The sequence below is a fragment of the Arvicola amphibius genome, chromosome 2 (genome assembly GCF_903992535.2).
Source record: "Arvicola amphibius chromosome 2, mArvAmp1.2, whole genome shotgun sequence".
NCBI lineage: Eukaryota > Metazoa > Chordata > Mammalia > Rodentia > Cricetidae > Arvicola > Arvicola amphibius.
Window position 1 is genome coordinate 31,767,916 of NC_052048.2, and position 21,411 is coordinate 31,789,326.

Consider the following 21,411-nt stretch of genomic DNA (forward strand, 5'->3'; position numbering starts at 1 on the left):
TGAGAGAGTGTAAAACAAAAAATATGTTATTTTTATATGAGTAGAATACACTCTAAAAGGCCAAAATTCTTTTCAATGGTTATCCTCACACTAACAGCAGATATCAATCAATGCTAATATAATAAAGACATATTTATGAAAAGAAAAAATAACCATTTTAAGTATATATATCCATATGTCTTGAAATAACTGTACAAAATGTTAAAATATACAGTAAATGTCAATTTTGGTTAAACTTGATTGAACTTAAAATAGAATCTAGAAGGAAGGGCTCTTCTAAACCACATTCAAACAAACCAATTGGCTTAAATGTCCTGGTTCAATGACAGTGCAATCTCTACTTATGCCTTTTGAAAACTGATGAGCTATCTCTCTCGGGCCAATTAGGAATTCATCTGAGGGTTGCGACTAGAACATCATCTTGATATTGTAAGTGATCATTTAAACATCGTTTTGTTCTACATAATCCCCATGCTGAATCCCCACAAAGAAAGTCTCTCAGTTTCTTCAGGGACACGTGCCTGCATTCGAAGCTAGTGGCCAGTCCTGTTTTCTTTCCACAAAGAAAACAATGTTTCATTATTTTCTTCTTTGTTTGAAGAGGGGCTTTCACAGGTGGAAGGTGGTGGGTGCTTTCTCCTGTTTAGAGAAAGAATGCCTCATTAATTTAAAATTCTAAATTTGAACAGCTACTAAGTATAACATTACTGACTTAGTCTATACAAATTAAATTTGTAATATTTTATGTCTAAAAGAATTATGAAATCTACAAGGGCATTTGATATTTCTAACTAGGATTTGGATTTCTTAGGTCTTCTTGTATACACTAATACTGTTTTGACCACACCTAATGGTAACCAACTTAATACAGTATAGCAAAGATTTAAAAAAATTTAAGAAAAATCCTATCTGTTGGACCCTCTTGAAACAATATAATCATTCTCTTTGTAAATACCAAGAAGTACCAGAATATCATGAAACTGATCTTTTACACCACACAAAGTAAATTTGTCAACAATAGACAAGATGCTTGTTTCAAAATTTCAATTTGATTACCTTGAAGATAATACAGGGGCTAATGAAAGGGTCTAAGGGAAAGGCAGCCTGAATTCAATAACTAAGAGACCTATATAGTAGAAAGAGAAAATTAACCCTGCAAGTCCTTGGCTTCTACCATGACATGTACCTGTCCCATTCTTCATGGGAGAGGAGGTCCTTGTTGAGAGGGAAGTTGGAGTCTCAAAAGTAAAGAAAAAACTCTTTAAAGGAAATAGTAAAACAATGTTTTAAGTGCATTTAATGCAAACTCAGTTTACATATGGAAAAAGCCTTTGAACATCTTGTTTTTGTTATTGTTTTGGTTTTTAGAGACATGGTCTCTCTACATAGCCCTGACTGTCCTTAAACTCACTAGGTAGACCAGGCTGGCCTCAAATTTAGGTATCTGTCTGCTTCTGCCTCCCAAATGCTGGAATTGGAGCTGTCATCTACCACACCCAGCTGTCTCTGAACATTTTAAGTGTGTTATAATTGTATAAAAGACATTATCAATGGTGACTATATTTAGTTTAATTCTACAGGAACCTCTAGCTTTCCAAATATATTTATTAAATTCTATACCATTGTAACAATTTGATGTTTTGGTTTTAAAACAGGAGCACATTTGTTATAATAAAATAAATAAGTTAATCATTAATTGCTGAGTTATATAGTTTTTGAAATGGACCAAAATGTCGTAAGCAGAGACATTCAAAGGTGCTGTCCATAGCTGTTAAAAGGAACAATACAAGTGCACAGAGATTTCTGTTAGTATTCAAAGGCCAAGGAATAGAGCAAAAACTAGTCATAGGAATGTTCAGGGTACTGTTCATGGTGTATAGTCATTCTCCATCACTGAAAAAGGTATGAGACTCTTTGTTGGAGGAGAAGGCTGATTTTTGGTTCCCAGCCGCCTGGCTAACTTAGACCCAAAATAATCACACAGAAACTGTATTAATTAAATCACTGCTTGACCTATTAGCTCTAGCTTCTTATTGGCTAACTCTAATTAATTTAACCCATTTCTATTAATCTGTGTATTGCCACGTGGCTGTGGCTTATCAGATAAAGTTCCCGGCATCTGTCTCAGGCAGTGGATCCATGGCTTCTCCCTTCACCTTCTTTCATCCAGTATTCAGTCCAGTTTTCCCCGCCTACCTAAGTTCTGCCCTATCAACAGGCCAAGGCAGTTTCTTTATTCACTAACCAATAAAAACAACACATAGAATGATCTCCCACATAAACTCTTAATCTCAGGGTCATAGGTTTGGGTCCCAAGTTGGGCACCATTTGTAAGTGGAGACTAAAGCTTCGTTTCCCAGCCATCCAGACCTGAGTCATCACACAGAAACTATATTAATTACAACATTGTTTGGCCAATGGCACAGGCACATTTCTAGCTCTTTCATCTTAAATTAACCCATTTCTATTAGTCTATGTATTGCCACGTGGCCATGATGTTACCTCATTTTCTACATGTCTTGTTTCCTCGATGACTGGCTGGTATCTGCTTGACTCCCCGTTCTCTCTCTCTCTCTCTCTCTCTCTCTCTCTCTCTCTCTCTCTCTCTCTAATATATATATATATATATATATATATATCTTTTCGATGAAAACCTCAACCCATTCAGAGATAACTATTCTATGCTATGAGTCATTGCTATTATATGCCATTGTAATATTTTAATTGGTATTGAAGGCTGCCTTTCCAGAGACATTTCCTGCCATTTACCATTTTAAGCATTTCTCTAACTAAAATGGCATCCATAATTTCTTCTTCTACTTATCCTGTAAGACATTACAATTATCAACTCTTCTCCAGAGCATCCTCTCCTACGTGTGTCAAACATAAGGAAAAGGAAGTAACACTCAAGTGAGGGGTACTTCTCTGAACAGGATGAAAGATATTTGTAATAACTAACTCCGTTATGGTTCCTAGCTAAATATTTGATATAATGCAATAGTCACTCACCCAACAGAAATCGAAAGGATGACAAATTAATGTTCCAAATGCAAACTTGATAGTCAGCTGTCTGAAGCTGATAGCTGTAACTACAATAATAGGTAAAATCTCTAAAGGATACCTGATAGTACAGAGAACCAGAAAAAGAACTTACTAATTTATTTTAAGGATATACGGATCCTTCTTGTTACCCAGGATAAGGAAACAGCAGCAGGTGTCATAGGCTCTAGTTTGGGGAATTATGGGTTTTTGACAGTTCCTGATGCCTTCAATAGAAGTTAGATCAAACCCCAGAAAGGTTACATGGGGACAGAAAGAAATTTAAAACAGAAGAAAAAGGGTTGGGGTATAGCTTACTAGTAAATGATTTCCTTGGAATGCTCAAGGCCTTGAATTTGATCCCTATTACCACAAAATAAAACCCTAACCAGGAAGAAAACAAAAGCAAATAAAAACAAAATATTCAATAACTTAATGCTATCTAATTAAAGAGGTGGAATAAGAACTGGCAATATAATCTTGGTGGTAAACCATGGGCTTAGCAGGAACAAGGCTCTGAATTTGGTCCTCAGCATCATGTGGAAGGGAAAAGGGGGAAATAATGAAAGAACACCAAAGCTACAAGGACCGTAAACTCATATAACAGTGCCAGAGCACCCAGGGGGCTGGCCCTCAGCAGCAGCTGTGTCAGGAAAGCAGTGGATGGATGGGAGAAGGAGTGGTGCAGTAGCAAAGGCCAGAAGGCAGAGATGACAACAGAGTAAACTCCCCAAAGACTCTATCCTGAGAGCAGGATAGACCTGAATGTGCATCAGGGAAAATAACATCTCTAACATTAAAAGAGGATACATGTGTCACACCTTGGGCAGAAGGCCTCTGTTCCACCAGAGGCCACACCAGCACCCAGATCCCCATAGGCTACACTGGCACGTAGAACCAAAAAGGACCCCTGACTAAACCAGCGGCCACTCCAGCTGCCAGATATCCAGTCCCCAGCTTGAACAGAGACCCTACTCAATCACTGCCTACCCTGGCAAGAAGACCAGAGAAACAGAAACCAGGAAACAAAAGACCCATCCTACAAAGTCAAACTTAGAAATCAGCACCTAGCTTATAACCATCCTAAACCCAGATGCCTAAACACCAGTGTAAGAACACAATCAACAATATCCAGAGCAACATGCCACCACCAGAGCGCACCATCTGTTTACAGCAAGCCCTGAATATTCCAACACAGTTGGATTACAAGAAAACAACCACAAAACTAACTTTATAAAGATAATACAGGTCTGTAAAGAGGAAATGAACAAATCCCTCAAAGAAATCCAGGAAAACATAATCAATTGGAGGAAATTAAAAAATCCCTTAAAGAAATCCAAGAAAAAAAACAGTTGAAGAAAATGATTAAAACTATTCAAGATCTAAAAATGAAAATAGAAGCAATAAGGAAAACACAAAGTGAGGGAACTGTGGAAATAGAAAATCTAGGTAAGCAAACAGTAACTACATATGCAAGTATCACCAAAAGAATATAAGAGATAGAAGAGAAAATCTCAGGTGTTGAAGAAATGACAGAAGAAATAGATAAATCTGGTCAAAGAAAATGTTAAATCTAAAAATCCCTGATATCAAACATAGCATGAAAAGACCAAACCTAAGAAAAGGAGGAGGAGGAAGAAGAGGAGGATGAGGAGGGGGAGGAGGAGGAAGAGGAGGAGGATGAGGAGGGGGAGGAGGAGGAAGAGGTGGAGGAGGGGGGGAGGAGGACGAGGAGAAGGAGGAGAAGGAGGAGGAGGAGAAGGAGAAGGAGAAGGGGGAGGAGGAGGAGGAGAAGGAGAAGGGGGAGGAGGAGGAGGAGGAGGAGAAGGAGAAGGAGAAGAACAAGAACAAGAAGAAGAAGAATTCCAACTCAAAGGCTTAGAAAAGATTTTTTAACAAAATCATAGAAGAAAATGTTGCTACCCTAAAGAAGGACATGGCTATAAAGGTATAAGAAGCTTACAGAACACCAAATAGATTGGACCAGAAAAGAAAGGTCCCCACACGACATAATTAACACTAAACACACAAAACAAAGACAGAGTTTAAAAGTTGCAAAATAAAAAGGTCAAATAACATATAAAAGAAGACCTATTATAATTACACCCAACTTCTCACTGGAGATTCTAAAAGCCAGAAGGGCCTGGACATATATCCTTCAGACTATAAGAGAACACAGATGCCAGCCCAGATTATTATACTCAGCAAAACTTTCACTCACATAGATGGAGAAAACAAGATATTCCACTGTAAAGTCAAATTTAAACATCGCTCCACAAATCCAGCCCTACAAAAGGTACTAGAAGGAACACTTTAACCCAAGAGGTTAACTACACCCACAAAAAATACAGGCAATAAATAAATACACCAGCAAAACTTTAAGAAGAGAAACACACACACACACACGCACACACACATATGCATATGCATGCACCACCACCACCACCAGCAACAGCAGCAACAGCAGCAGTAGCACCACCACCACCAACAACAACAACAATGTAATGACAAGAATTAACAATCATTGGTCATTGATGTTTCTCAATATCAATAGACTTAATTCCCCAATAAAAATACATAGGCTAACAGAATGGATGCAAAACCAGGATCCATCCTGCTGTTGCATAAAAGAAACACACCTCAACATCAAAAATAGATTATTACCTTAGAGAAAAGTGTTGGAAAAATGTTTCTAAGCAAATGGACATAAGAAACAAGCTGGTATAACCACTCCAATATCCAAGAAAATAGATTTCAAACCAAAGTTAATCAAAAGAGACAGAAAGAATACATGTTAATCAAAGGAAAAATAAACCAGGATGATTTTTTAAATTCTTAATATCTATGCTCCAAACACAATGGTATATGCATTTATAAGGGAAAAACCACTAAAGATTAAATTATACATCAACAATCACACATTGTAGAGACTTCAGTATCTTACCCTCAACAACAGACAAGCCATCCAGACAAAAAGTAAAGAGAGAAATAATGGAGCTAACAGACACTATTGACCAAATGAATCTAACATGTCTACAGAACATTTTACCCAACCACAAAAGAATACACTTTCTTCTCAGCATCTCATGGAACATTCTCCAAAACTGACCACATACTCAGTCACAGAGCAAGTCTCAACAGATAGACGAAAATTTAAAAAAAAAAAAACTAATCTGCATCCTATCAGATCACCATGGATTAAAACTGGATATTAACAACCGAAACAATAGAAAACCTACAATCTCATGGAAACTGAACAACTCTCTACTAAATGACTACTGGGTCAAGGCAGAAGGAAAAAAGAAAATTAAAGACTTTCTAGAATTCAATGAAAATGCACGATATACCCAAACTTATGGGATACAATGAAAGTGAGCTAAAAGTAAAGTTCACAGCACTAAGTGCCCTCATAAGTAAATTGCAGAGATTGCATACTAGCAATTTAACAGCACACCTGAAAGCTCTAGAACAAAAAGAAGCAAACACACCCAAGAGGAGTAGATGGTAGGAAATAAACTGAGGGCTGAAATCAATAAAATAGAAATAAAGAGAATATAAAGAATCAAGAAACAGATGGTTCTTTGAGAAAAATCAATAAGATAGACAGACCATTATTAAAATTAAAAGACATAGATAGAAAATCCAGATTAACAATCAGAAATGAGTAGGTGGAAATAATTACAGACATTGAAGAAATACAAAGAATCATTAGGTCATACTTCAAACCTGTACTTCACAGAACTGGGATATTCTATAAGAAATAAATAATTTTCTTGATATATACCATTTACCAAAGTTAAATCAAGATCAGATAAACAATTTAAATAAACCTATAATCCCTAAGAAATAGAAGCAGTCATTAAAAGTCTCATAAATAAAAAAATTCAAAAAAACAAAAACAAACAAACAAAAAACCAGCCCAGGGACAGATGATTTTAGCACGGAATTCTACCAGACATTCAAAGAGCTAATACCAATACTCCTCAAATTATTCCACAAAACAAAAACAGAAGAAACATTGCCCAATTCATTTTTTAAGGCCACAATCACCCTGACACCCAAACCACACAAAGATTCAGCAAAGAAAAAAATTACAGACCAATATCCTTCATGAACATTGATGCAAAAACACTCAATAAAATACTGTCAAACTAGATCCAAGAACACATTAATAGATCATCTACCATGATCAAGTAGCCTTCATCCCAAATACAGGGATGGTTCAATATATGAGAATCTGTCCATGTAATCCACCATATAAACAATTTGAGAGAAAAAAAATGATCATCTCACTAGATGCTGAAAAAGCCTTTCACAAAACCCAGCACGCCTTCACGAAAAAAGCTGTGGAGAGATCAGGGACACAAGGGATATACCTAAGCATAATAAAGCCAATTTATAACAAGCTTATAGCCAACATCAAATTAAATGAAGAGAAATGCAAAGCAATTCTACTAAAATCTGGAACAAAACAAGGCTGTCCAGTCTCTCCATATCTATTCAATATAATACTTGAAGTTCTAGTTAGAGCAATAAGACAATTAAAGGAGATCAAAAGGACAGAAACTGGAAAGGAAGAAGTCAAAGTATCACTATTTGTAGACAAGATAGTATATATGAACAACCCCAAAAATTCTACCAGGGAACTCCTACAGCTGATAAACACCTTCAGCAAAGTGGAGGGATACAAGATTAAGTCAAAAGAATCAGTAGCCCTCCTATATATCAACAAAAAATGAGCTGAGAAAGAAATCAGGAAAACAGCATCCTTCACAATAGCCAAAAATAATATAAAAATATCTTGAGGTAACTCTAACCTAGAAAATGAAAGACCTCTATTACAATAACTTTGAAGAAAAGAAATTGAAGAAGACACCAGAAGTGAAAAGATCTCCTATTCTCATGGATCGAATTAATATAATAAAGTGAACACCTTACCAAAAGCAATCTACAGATTCAACATAATCCCTATCTAAATTCCAACACAATTGTTGCATTCACCTAATTATTCTTTACCAATAAAGAATTGGGAGTCAGATATTGGGGTAAGAACCTGAATAATCAGAGAAGTCACTAGTGACCTCTTATTTCTTCTGTTTCTCTATCCAGGACTGAGAACCTCTCTAAGCCCTGCTTTACTACTTCCTGTCTCTCTGTCTGATCTCAGTCCCCCAAAACCTCTATGGTTAATTTTGGTCAGCTAGTGGCTAATTCTGCCCTCTAATTCAAAGCAAGCTTTATTGCCAAAATGCAATCAAAATATAACACAACATTTCCCCCTTTTGTTTAAATAAAAACAGTTTTAACTTTAAAATACTAAAACTATATACAATAAGAACAATTATCAGAAAAGAATTACATTCACAATGTCCAATCCATTTATATTTGACAAATTCAGAGAAAATAATCCATTACTCATCCTATCTTGATGAGTTGAAAGTTTTATACCCAATTTACTTTCTATCCTAACTTGTATTACCAACCCCAAACTATCCTTTCGTATCTCTCAACCTTACATACTTATAACTCTGTTTTGAGTTTCTTTTTTAATTTAGTAAGAAAGAAAACTGTAACTATCTAGTCTTCAACTCCATCAGAGAACCAAGAAGGATATATTACCTAAGTAAACAGGAAAGCAGAGCAAACAACTTCCAAAACTATAGAAATGACAGAAACAGTTGGCTACATGGACAATCAACCAAGGTTCTTCTGTAACATTAGGGCATCCATCTTTGGCCTACAAGCCTAGGATATATGACAGACTTTTCTGTGAAGCAGGGATTTTGAAGAACTTCTCCACCATATCTTGGCAAGGTTTGACAGTAGCTTTCTTTTGTGTCCTTCTTGTCCAATTTGGACAGCATAAAGTTAGCAGTCATGGGAAGGGCAGTTTCTTGCCCAGTGACTAACTTTTGTCACAAAGAAAACAAAGTCCAAATAAAGTTTCTTTGATGCACAGCATCTTCACTGAAGTAGATCAGTGCTGCCAGGAGCAGACATGTCTCATTGTCATATAAACCCTTATAGTATTAAAGCATCTTAAATGCCATATTCTGTAGATCTCTGAAGTATTTGAAAACCGCCTGTCTACCTAAAATATATATCTATGTTAGACCTTGAAAACATGCCTAACTTGATTACAAGTTTGATTGTAATAGGTGACTAACTACCAACCTGTATTTCTTTATTATCCTAGATAGTTTGTAGTAACAGCTTTCAAGGATGAGAAATTTATATTACATTGTTAAATGAGCTGCATAGGTACAATACCTTAAACAAGAGTAGAAACATATGTACAGAATGTTCTAACAAAAATAACCTTAAATTTGTATCAATAAACAAAAATATCTTTTTAAAGATATGGCATGGTTTTTATTTATTATTATTGGGATTATTGTTATTGTATGGTTTTTAAATAGATTTTTATTGAGCTTTACATTTTTCTCTGCTCCCCTGTCTGCTTCTCCCCTCCGCCTTCAACCCTCCCCCAAGGTCCCCATGCTCCCAGTTTACTCAGGAGATCTGTCTGTTTCTCCTTCCCATGTAGGTTAGATCTAAGCAAGTCTCTCTTAGTGTCCTCACTGTTGTCTAGGTTCTCTGCAGGCTGGTTTTCTTTGCTTTATTTTTAAAAACCACCTATGAGTGAGTACATGTGATAACTGTCTGTGTCTGGGTTACCTCAAAATCTAACATGACTATAAACTTGACTATTATAGATCATTATCTATTAGCCTATATTTCTTAATTATATACTATATTCTTGAATGAACTACATAATCACAATACCTTACTCAAGAGCAGAAATACATATACATATAACAAAATTGGCCTTAAATCTCTATCAATAAAGCAAAATCTATACCAATGCAAATTATTCATATCTATATCATATCCCCCTTTAAATGTAAAAGAACATTTGTAAACAATATTTGGGAATATGGGTGCAGTTATTTCTCTCCAAACTGCTTCCTGCTGAATGGGGGCGCTGTTAATCAGATCTTTCATGGTGTAACCTGTGTGCTAGGTTTCTCTCAGTCGGCAGTTGAGCAAAGTAATTTTTTGAGGGTTTTTACAGCAACCTTTCAGGAGGGCATGGTATATCATACCATATTGGGATAAAAGCAATTTACAGGGTCTCATCATCTGTGAAAACAAAAGAAGGACTTTTCCAAAGCATCATAACCTTAGATCCAAATTTTGAAGTCAAGGTATTTTCAAAATATCTATGTTGGATTAGTTCAGCAGCATTTATAAATAAATATCTTTTAGCAGCTGTTGCTCCTTTCTCAGCATTCAATTTAAAGAGAGCATAATAGCATACAGTATCAAGATTCTCTGTGTATTTTCCATCTTTGTGTGGCTTTATTTTAACCTCTATTTCATTTAATTTCACTTTTAACTTTTTGCATTTTGAGACAGGTTCTCTGTATATCTTTGACCTAGAATAACTCTGTAGACCAGGCTGTCCTTGAACTCACAGAGATCTGTCTGTCTCTGCCCCCCAATGTTGGGATTAAAGGTGTGTGCTACAACACCTTGAACTCACAAAGATCTGTCCCTGTCTCCCAGGCATTGGGATTAAAGGTGTGTACCACCACACCCTACTACTCTGTTTTTTTTTTACTTTTAAGAACTTTAACCTTTAGCCTGTATATATTTTAACACACTGTAAAACATTTAGAGGTTTTTTGTCTTTGAATCTCTCTTTATTGTATCTCTCTCTCTCTTTTTTTTTTTGACTACATGAGTCTTTATGGAGAGGACAAAAACCGTGGCTTTGATAGCTGGATCCAGCCCATTTTTTAGCTTTTCAGCCTCCTGACTGAGGTACCGGCTGTAGCGATGTTTATCGCCACAATTTTATGGCATTTCAAGGTCCCTGCCAACAAGCAAGCAGCAGCATTTTGCTCACAGACCACATTCAGTCAGACTGCCTGCCTGAAAGAGTCAGAGTTTGCCCTGGCAGGACAGCCCAGAAAGCCGGCATTTTAAAACAGCACAGCTTTTTCCTGCTACAGCTGAAAACCAAAAAGCATGTGTTCAGCTTTTCATCAACATCGTTTAAGTATTTCCTGGCAGGACCTCTTAGAAGAGCTGCAGGGTTTTGCAGCTAAAGCTGAGTCAGGAAGCCTCTCTTAGATGAGAGCGCTTGCTTGCCTCTAGCAAGCAGAGCAGACCTGAGAAATTGCTGCTACCAAGAAAACATGCTTGGCTCTATTCTTTTTCAAGCTTTTTCAGGCTTTTTGTGGATTCAGTTATCTACGTTAGGCGCCATTCTGTAGTAGGAGCTGTGGGCTGCATTTCTGCCGCCCCGGCTTCCGGCCGCCTAGCTAGCTTTACACCCAAAATAATTACATGGAAACTGTATTCATTTAAACACTGTCTGGCCCATTAGTTTCAGCCTCTTATTAGCTAATTCCCACATCTTGCTTTAACCCATATTTAGTAATGTGTGTAGCACCACAAGTTGGTGGCTTACCAGGAAAGATTCAACATGTATGACCTGGCAGCTGGCTCCATGGCATGTGTCTTGGAGAGGAGAGGCATGGCGACTGCCTATGGCGACTGCCTGAAGCATCTGCCTTCTTTCTCCCAGAATTCTGTTCTGTCTACTCTGCCTACCTAATTTTCTGTCCTATTAAAGGGCTAAGGAAGTTTCTTTATTAACCAATAAAAGTAACACATAGACAGATGACCTACCTCCATCAAAATAATGTTTTCTAGCTCCATTTGCCTGCAAAATTCAAGATGTCATTTTTTTCTGCTGTGTAGTACTCCATTGTGTAAATGTACCACATTTTTCCTTATCCATTCTTCGGTCAAGGGGCATTTAGGTTGTTTCCAGGTTCTGGCTATGACAAACAAAGCTGCTATGAACATAGTTGAGCATAAGTCCTTATGGCACAATTGAGAATCCTTTGGATATATACCCAAAAGTGATATTACTGGGTCTTGAGGAAGGTTGTTTCCTAATTTTCTGAGAAATTGCCACACTGATATCCAAAGGGGCCATACCAGCTTGCATTCCCACCAGCAATGCAGAAGTGTTCCCTTTCCCCCACAACCTCTCCAGCATAAGTTGTCATCAGTGTTTTTGAGCTTGGCCATTTTTACAGGTGTAAAATGGAATCTCAGAGTTGTTGTGATTTGCATTTCTCTGATGACTAAGGATGTTGAACATTTCCTTAAGTGTCTTTCAGCCATTTTAGATTCCTCTGTTGAGAGTTCTCTGTTTAGGTCTGTACTCCATTTTTTTATTGGCTTATGTGTTCTTTTGGTGACCAATTAAGTTCCTTGTATATTTTGTAGATCAGCCCTCTGTCTGATGTGGGGCTAGTGAAGATCTTTTCCCATTCTGTAGGCTGTCATTTTGTCTTGTTGACCATGTCCTTTGCTTTACAGAAGCTTTTCCGTTTCAGGAGGTCACATTTATTGTTTCTCTCAGTGTCTGTGCTGCTGGGGTTATATTTAGGAAGTGGTCTTCTGTGCCAATGCATTCAAGTGTACTTCCTACTTTCTCTTCTATAAGGTTCAGTGTGGTTGGCTTTATGTTGAGGTCTTTGATTTCGACATGAGTTTTGTGCATGGTGATAGATATGAGTCTATTTTCATTCTTCTACATGTTGCTATCCAGTTACGCTGGCTTAAATATGCTTTATTTTTTCCACTTGATATTTTTGCTTCTTTGTCAAAAATCAGGTGTCCAAAGATGTGTGGATTGATATCTAGGTCTTCTATTCAGTTCCATACAAAAATATCTTAAACAAGAGTAGAAGCATACACAACACACAATTCTTTACAGACCTTGAATAACAATACTCAAATTCATAGGAAAAAAACAAAAAACCCAGGATCGCTGAACCAATTGTGTACAGTAAAAGAACTTCTGAGGGTATCACCATTCCCAATTTCAAGCTGTACTACAGAGCTATAGGAATAAAAAAATGCATTGTATTAGCATAAAAACAGACATGTTATTCAATGGAACTGAACTGAAGACCCAGACATAAATCCACCACATATATCTAATTTTTGATAAAGAAGTCAGAAATATGCAATAGAAAAAAGAAAGCATGTTCAACAATGGTATTGGTTTAACTGGATGTTAGCATGTAGAATGCAAATAGATCCGTATCCATCACCCTGCACAAAACTCAAGTCCAAGTGAATGAAAGACCTGACCATAAAACTAGATACACTGAACTTGATAGAAGAGAAAGTGGAGAATAGACTTGAATGCATTGACATTGCAAACAATTTCCTGAACAGAATACCAAAAGTGTAGGCACTAAGATGGACAATTAATAAACAGAACCTCATGAAATTGAAAAGTTTTTATACGGCAAAGGAAACTATCAACAGGACAAAACAGGAAAAATTTTACCAGTCCTATATCTGACAGAAGGCTAATATCATATATATCCAGTTTCTTGAGGAGATCCTCAAGAAACTGGATTATCAGCAAACCAAATAATTCAATTTAAAAATGGGGTACAGATCTAAGTAGAGAATTTTCAACAGAGGAATCTCAAATGGCCAAGTAGAACTTAAAGAAATACTCAGTATCCTTAACCATCAGGGAAATGCAAATCAAAATGATTCTGAGATGCTGAGAGCTGCCATGAGAGTATACAACAGGTAACAACTAGTGTTCAGCAGATGGACCCACCAGACAAATGACTTTCTGATGGGGAGCCCCACTTGGAAAAGCCACGGAGTTACTGACTGTAAATGACCGGTTGCTTCTCTCTAAATTTTCTCATGTGCCACTACATTTGTTCCCTAATAACAGCTATGGGTGCTTTCCCACTGCTTGTGTATTTATCTCATGTATATATTCCATCTATTGGGTACACAGGTGTTCAGGAAGATGATTTCTGCTTAGTATGTATAATTTTTATGAATAGAAATACTGATATTTTTCATTATTCAGACTGACATAGGAAAGTAATAGTATTCTCAGTCACAAAGACATCAAAATTTAAACTTCAGAACAAATTCAAAGCAAACTGGCTACCCCTGGAGATGGATATCTGGTTGCCCCTAGCGACAAATACAGGAGGTCATTTCCCCAGGTGTTTATTGCTGATTCAAGGTCAGAGCTTGAAGCAACTTTAGTAGACTTAACTTTCTCAGCAAAAGACTTTCTGCATGTACTCAATCTTAAGGTTCAGCCAATTGTTTTCTGCCTGGGAAAGAGCTACATGTATAGGCAAGCATTACTCACTGCTCAGTCAATGTGACCTCCCTAGCCTGAGAAAAACTGTGTGACTCATCTTGTGTTGTAAGAATTGGTCGGGTCCTGAAAATGTAACATACGATTGTCCAGAGCTTTGCTGTGAAAGAAGAAACTGCTATGTAGAGCAACAAGGAACATGTGTAGAGTTAATTAGGGAGCTACGTAGAGCTATGTGGAGCAACAAGGAGCATGTGTAGAGTTAATTAGGGAGCTACGTAGAACTATGTGGAGGAGCAAAAGAGATTTTCAGAAAGGAATTTTTTTCAAGATGAAGTAAAAGAGAAAGTTACAATCAAAAAGCATGTGATTCCTTATTTAACCTTCAGATAGAAATGTCTATCCCTCGCTGCATTTATGGATTTTTTTTTTTTGCATGCCCTAATGCTGACTGGAGGCTGGTCCCCAGTTAGCTATTCTGAGATTCTATCTTATGCCTTGTCAGAATGGCTACGTTCAAAAACACAAGTGACAACTTATAATGGCAAGGATGTGGAGTAAAGCAAACACTCCTTCATTGCTGGTGAGAGTGCAAATTTGTACAGTCACTTTGGAAATCAATATAGTGATTTCTCAGAAAATTGTTAATTGATCTCCCTCAAGACCCAACTATACCATCACAAGGGCATAAAGGACACTTCATTATACCACAAGGACACTTGCTCAGCAATGTTCATAGCAGCTCTATTTGTGATAGCTAGAAACCAGAAACAATCTAGATGCCCCTCAACTGAAGAATGGATGAAGAAAATATGGCACATTTACATGATGGAATATCACTCAGCTTTAAAAAGAATCATGAAATTTGCAGGCAAATGGATTCAAACAAAAAAATCATCACGAGTGAGGTAACCCAGACCCAAAAAGACAAACATGGTATGTATTCACTTGTAAATGACTATTAGCTCTAAAGGATAATCATGCTACAATCCCCAGACCCAAAGAGGCTAAATAACAAGGAAGGCCCAAGGGGGTATGCATGGATCTCCCTGAGAAGGGAAAATTGAATAGATTTCATGGGTAGACTAGGGAAAGGTAGTGATAGAAACAGGATGGATTAGATGGTGGAGTGGAGGGAGTGGAGAAAGGACTGGAATTGGAGTGAATCTTGGAGGTGAGATAGAAACTTAGCCCAATGGAAACTCCCAAAAATCTATGAGGGTGACCTCTAGAGAAGCCTCCTAGCAAAGGGTAAATGGAACATGAACCAACCATCTTTTTTAACAAGGCAAGGCTTCCAGTGGATGGATTGGGACACCACTCCAGTCACAAAACCTTCAACCTACAATTAGCCCAGCATGCAAAATGTACTGGGGTAAAGGTGGTACAAAACTTGTAGGAGCAGCCAACCAGTGACTGGTGCGAATTGAGACCCATGCCACAAGAGGGAGTCCATGCCTGACACTACCTGGTGGGCCAGAAACCAGCGTTTCAATAGCCTAAAGACCTAGGATAGAACCAAACACAATGTGGGGGTGGAGGGAGGAAAGTCAATGGAATGATTCCTAATAATACTGTATCTTTATAATATAGTATTGTAGAATTGTAGAAGCCAGAGTGATACCATAAGAAAATGACTCACAGAATCAACTAACCAGGACTCACAGGGGCTCTCAGAGAGTCAACCAACAATCAGGGAGCCTATATGAGTCTGAGTTAGGTCCTCTACATATGTTATGGTTGTGTAGCTTGGTGTTCGTACAGAACTCCTAACAGTGGGAACAGGGGCTATCTCTGACTCTTTTGCATGCTTTTAGGACATTTTCCCTCCTACTGGGTTTCCACATCCAGCCTTATTATAACTTGACATGCCATGTTGGGTTGATCCCCCTGGGAAGCCTGCCCTTTTGTGAAGGGAAAGGAGAAAAAGGAGATCTGAGGGGAGAGAGGCTGTGGCAAAGGAAATACTTGGAGGAAAGGAGAGAGGGGAAACTATAGTCAGAATGCAATATATGAAAAAAGAAAAAATTTAAATAATTTCATTTTATATCTTTAAAAAAGAGGATATATGACAGTAAACAAAAATGAATGGTACTGGCACAAACATGAAGACCAGCAGGCTAGAACAGTGTATCTCAGCAATACAAGTTTACACCATATATGGCCAAACAATTTTTAACAGGGTTGCCAAGACCATTCAATGGGTAAAAACAGTCTTTTCAACAAATGGAGGTTAGAACAACTGCAAAAGAATAAAGTTGATACCCTACAAAAGGGTCTGTTCACATGTCAGCCACCCAGTTCTGGTTATCCCATGTGATGTCCTGCGACCCAGAACCCCAGGTATTATCCCCACAGATCCAAACCCTCCTACCAGCCATCCCACCCACAAGGCCCCCTGGGACCTCATGGCATCCTACAACCTGAACCCAGTTGGAATGAAGGCTGAAAACACAGATGACTGAGATAATAAAAATAACTCAAGACATGAAAATAAAATTTGATAAAGAAAATTTTCTCTGAAGAAAATCCAAGCTGAAATAAAAATCCAAATAAAAGAAACTTGGAAAACAAAACACAATTATCAGACGAAAGCCTTACGGGTACATTGGATCAAATAAAATATGGAATATCAGCTGTTGAAGACAAGGTAGTGGAGACAGATCATCCAGCCAAAGAAGGCTGAAAATAATAAGATAGAAATAAAAACAACAAAAATCAGTGATTGAAATAGTTGGTTCTTAGAAAAGTTAACAAAATTGACAAACCTTTAGCCAAGTTAATCAGAATAATCAAATTCATAAAACCAGAGATAGGAAGACAAGTATTACAATAGATATTGAGAAAATTCATAAAGAGAAACTTTAAAATGTATATTTTATTAAAATGAAAGATATAAAAGAAATGGACACATTTCTAGATATATGTTCTACAAAAATTCAATAAAAATGCAGTAATTTAAATAGACCTATAACAACCAATTACTAAGTGATGGTAGTATACAACTTTAATTCCAGCACAGAGGTGGATCTGTGAGTTTGAGGCCAGCCTGGTCTATAGAGCGAGTTCCAGGACAGCCAGGGATGTGAAACAGGGAAACCCTGTCTCAAAAAATCAAAACCAAAACAAACAAAACAACCAATGACACAGAAGCAGTAATTAAAAGTATCCAGCTGAAAAATTCTAGGGCCACATGGTTAAAAGGCAGGAGTCTACCAGATCTTCAAAGAAGAACTAACAACACGCAAATTATTTCATAAAATATATAAAAGCAATTTATACTAATCACAAGGACTTTAAAATAGCAATTATGAATATGTTCCCATTCCTAAAATAAAATACAAAGAAATGCCTAAATGAAGACTAAAAAAAGTTAAATGAAATAAATAAAAACAACTGAAAATAGAAAAACAATTTAACAAAGAAACAGAATTGCTAAAGAAAGGCCAAACTGGAATAAAACATGAAAACTCAGGAAATAAGACAAGAAGCTCAAAGGAACGCCTCCCCAGCAGATTAAAGGACATGGAGGAGAGGAGGAGGAGAGAATTTCAGGTCTTGATGACAGGGTTGAAGAAATGGATAAGACAGTCAAAGAAAATGTTCAATCTAAACACATCAACAAAACATCCAGATACAAGACATTGAGGAAGTTGGTACACTATGAAAAGGCCAAGCCTATAAACCATAGACACAGAAGAAAAATAAAGCCTAGGTCAAAGGCACGGGAAATACTTTAACAAAATCATAGAAGAAAATTTCCCAAATCTAAACAATGAGATCCCTATAAAGGTGCAAGAGACATACAGACAGGATCAAAAAGAAAAAGAAAGAGAGAGAGAGAGAGAGAGAGAGAGAGAGAGAGAGAGAGAGAGAGAGAGAGAAGGATATTAATAGCTGCAAGGTGAAAAGACCAAGTCAGAGAAAGAGAGGTCTGTTTAAATAGCACCTGACCTCTCAATGGAGACTCTGAAAGCCAAAGGGCCTTGGACAGACATTTTACAAGCCATCCCAGACTGCTACACCCTGCAAAACTTCCAAACACAACTGAAGGAGATATAAAAACATTTTATGATTAAAAACAGATTTGAGCAATTTCTGCCCACCTATCCAGCTCTACAATTCTAAACAATTTATTCACAAAATTCTTACTTCCATAAAACCAACACTAATATGTCTAAAACCACACACTGATGCTAACACAGTAAGGGAACATGACTTCATCACTCAATTCCCACCTAGAGACAGATCATCCAGACAGAAATTAAATATAGATTGGAATTAAATAACATCACAAATAAAATGTATATGTTTACAGAACATTACACTCAAACATTAATGAGTGCACTTTCCTCTCAACAGCTCACAAACTTTCTCCAAAATTGACCACATATGAGGATACAAAGCAAGACTCAATACAGGAAAATTGAAAAACCATCCTGCATCCTATCTGACAACAGAAACAACAAAGAAACAGAAACAACAACATGGAAACTCATGGAAAACTAAATAACTCACTACAGATTGAAAATTTAGTCAAGACCCAAATCAAAACACAAAATTAAAAACTTTTTTAAAGTGGAATAAAAATAAACAGAACATAGCAAAATCTATGGAACACAGTAAAGACAGTTCTTTTTTTGATTCATCATATAAACAAACTGAAGGAAAAAAACCATATGGTCATCTCATTAGATGCTGAAAAAGCATTTGACAAAATTCAGCACCCTTTTATGATAAAGGTCTTGGAGAGATTAGGGATACAAGGGTCATTCCTAAATATAATAAAAGCTATTTACAGCAAGCCGACAGCTAACATCAAATTAAACGGAGAGAAACTCAAGGCTATCCCACTAAATTCAGGAACACGACAAGGCTGTCCACTCTCTCCTTATCTCTTCAATATAGTGCTTGAAGTTCTAGCAATAGCAATAAGACAACATAAGGGAATCAAGGGGATTCAATTTGGAAAGGAAGAAGTTAAACTTTCATTATTTGCAGATGATATGATAGTATACATAAGCGACCCCAAAAACTCCACCAAAGAACTCCTACAGCTGATAAACTCCTTCAGTAACGTGGCAGGATACAAGATCAACTCCAAAAAATCAGTCGCCCTCCTATACACAAAGGATAAGGAAGCAGAGAGGGAAATCAGAGAAGTATCACCTTTCACAATAGCCACAAATAGCATAAGATATCTGGGAGTATCGCTAACCAAGGAAGTGAAGGATTTATTTGACAAGAACTTTAAGTCTTTGAAGAAAGAAATTGAAGAGGATACCAGAAAATGGAAGGATCTCCCCTGCTCGTGGATTGGGAGGATCAACATAGTAAAAATGGCAATTCTACCAAAAGCAATCTATAGATTCAATGCAATCCCAATCAAGGTCCCATTAAAATTCTTCACAGAGATTGAGAGGACAATAATCAACTTTATATGGAAAAACAAGAAACCCAGGATAGCCAAAAAAATCTTATACAATAAAGGTACTTCTGGAGGCATTACCATCCCTGACTTCAAACTCTATTACAAAGCTACAGTATTGAAAACGGCTTGGTATTGGCATAATAACAGAGAAGTTGACCAATGGAATCGTATAGAAGACCCGGATCTTAAACCACAAACCTATGAACACCTGATCTTTGATAAAGGAGCCAAAAGTACACAATGGAAGAAAGAGGGCATCTTCAACAAATGGTGCTGGCATAACTGGATGTCAACCTGTAGAAGAATGAAAGTAGATCCATATCTATCACCATGCACAAAACTCAAGTCCAAATGGATTAAAGACCTCAATATTAATTTGAACACATTGAGCTTGATAGAGGAGAAAGTGGGAAGTACTCTACAACAAATGGGCACAGGGAACCGTTTCCTATGCATAACCCCAGCTGCACAGACTTTAAGGGCAACATTGAATAAATGGGACCTCCTGAAGTTGAGCAGCTTCTGTAAAGCAAAGGACATTGTCACTAAGACACAAAGGCAGCCTACTGACTGGGAAAAGATCTTCACCAACCCTGCAACTGACAAAGGTCTGATCTCTAAAATATATAAGGAACTCAAGAGACTAGACGGTAAAATGCCAATTAACCCAATTAAAAAATGGGGCGCTGAACTGAACAGAGAATTCTCAACAGAAGAAGTTCGAATGGCCAAAAGACACTTAAGGTCATGCTCAACCTCCCTAGCTATCAGGGAAATGCAAATCAAAACAACTTTGAGATATCATCTTACACCTGTCAGATTGGCTAAAATCCAAAACACTAATAATAACCTTTGCTGGAGAGGTTGTGGGGTAAGGGGCACACTCATCCATTGCTGGTGGGAATGCAAACTTGTGCAACCACTTTGGAAAGCAGTGTGGCGGTTTCTCAGGAAATTCGGGATCAACCTACCCCAGGACCCAGCAATTCCACTATTGGGAATCTACCCAAGAGATGCCCAATCATACAACAAAAGCATATGCTCATCTATGTTCATAGCAGCATTATTTGTAATAGCCAGATCCTGGAGACAGCCTAGATGCCCTTCAGTGGAAGAATGGATGAAGAAACTGTGGAATATATACATGCTAGAATACTACTCAGCGGTAAAAAACAATGACATCTTGAATTTTGCAGGCAAATGGATGGAAATAGAAAACACTATTCTGAGTGAGGTAACCCAGACCCATAAAGATGAACATGGGATGTACTCACTCATATTCGGTTTCTAGCCATGATTAAAGGACATCGAGCCTATAAGTTTGGGATCCTTGAGAAGATAATAAGAAGGTGAACTCCCAAAAAAGATATAGTAATCCTCCTGGATATTGGAAGTAGACACGATCGCCAGGCAAAATTGGGAACTTGAGGGTTGGGCAAGACTGGGCCAAGGGAAGATGGGGAGAGAAAAGTGTGAAGGGGAGAGCGGGGGGAGCTCGGAGGAATGGGGTGCTTGGGATATAGGAAGGGTGGATATGAGAGCAGGGAAGCATATATCTTAATTTAAGGAGCTACCTGAGGGTTGTCAAGAGACTTGACCCTAGAGGGGTTCCCAGGTTTCCAGGGAGACGCCCCCAGTTAGTTCCTTGGGCAGCTGAGGAGAGGGAGCCTGAAAAAGCCAGTTCCTATAGCCATACTGATGAATTTCTTGCATATCACCATAGAATCTCCACCTGACGATAGATGAAGAAAATGACAGAGCCCCA

General features: G+C 37.6%; 1 protein-coding gene across 7 annotated transcripts in view; it reads right to left on the bottom strand.

Moving 5' to 3' along the window:
* The window catches only part of Zfand4 (zinc finger AN1-type containing 4), a 94,473-nt gene that overhangs the window by 1,333 nt on the left and 71,729 nt on the right, over positions 1-21,411 (bottom strand). For all 7 annotated transcript variants that reach the window (XM_038319856.1, XM_038319857.1, XM_038319854.1 and 4 more), the window contains one exon: positions 522-639. In XM_038319856.1, coding sequence (XP_038175784.1) covers positions 522-639 — 118 coding nt within the window. Of the gene's footprint in view, positions 1-521; positions 640-21,411 lie in introns of those variants that run through there.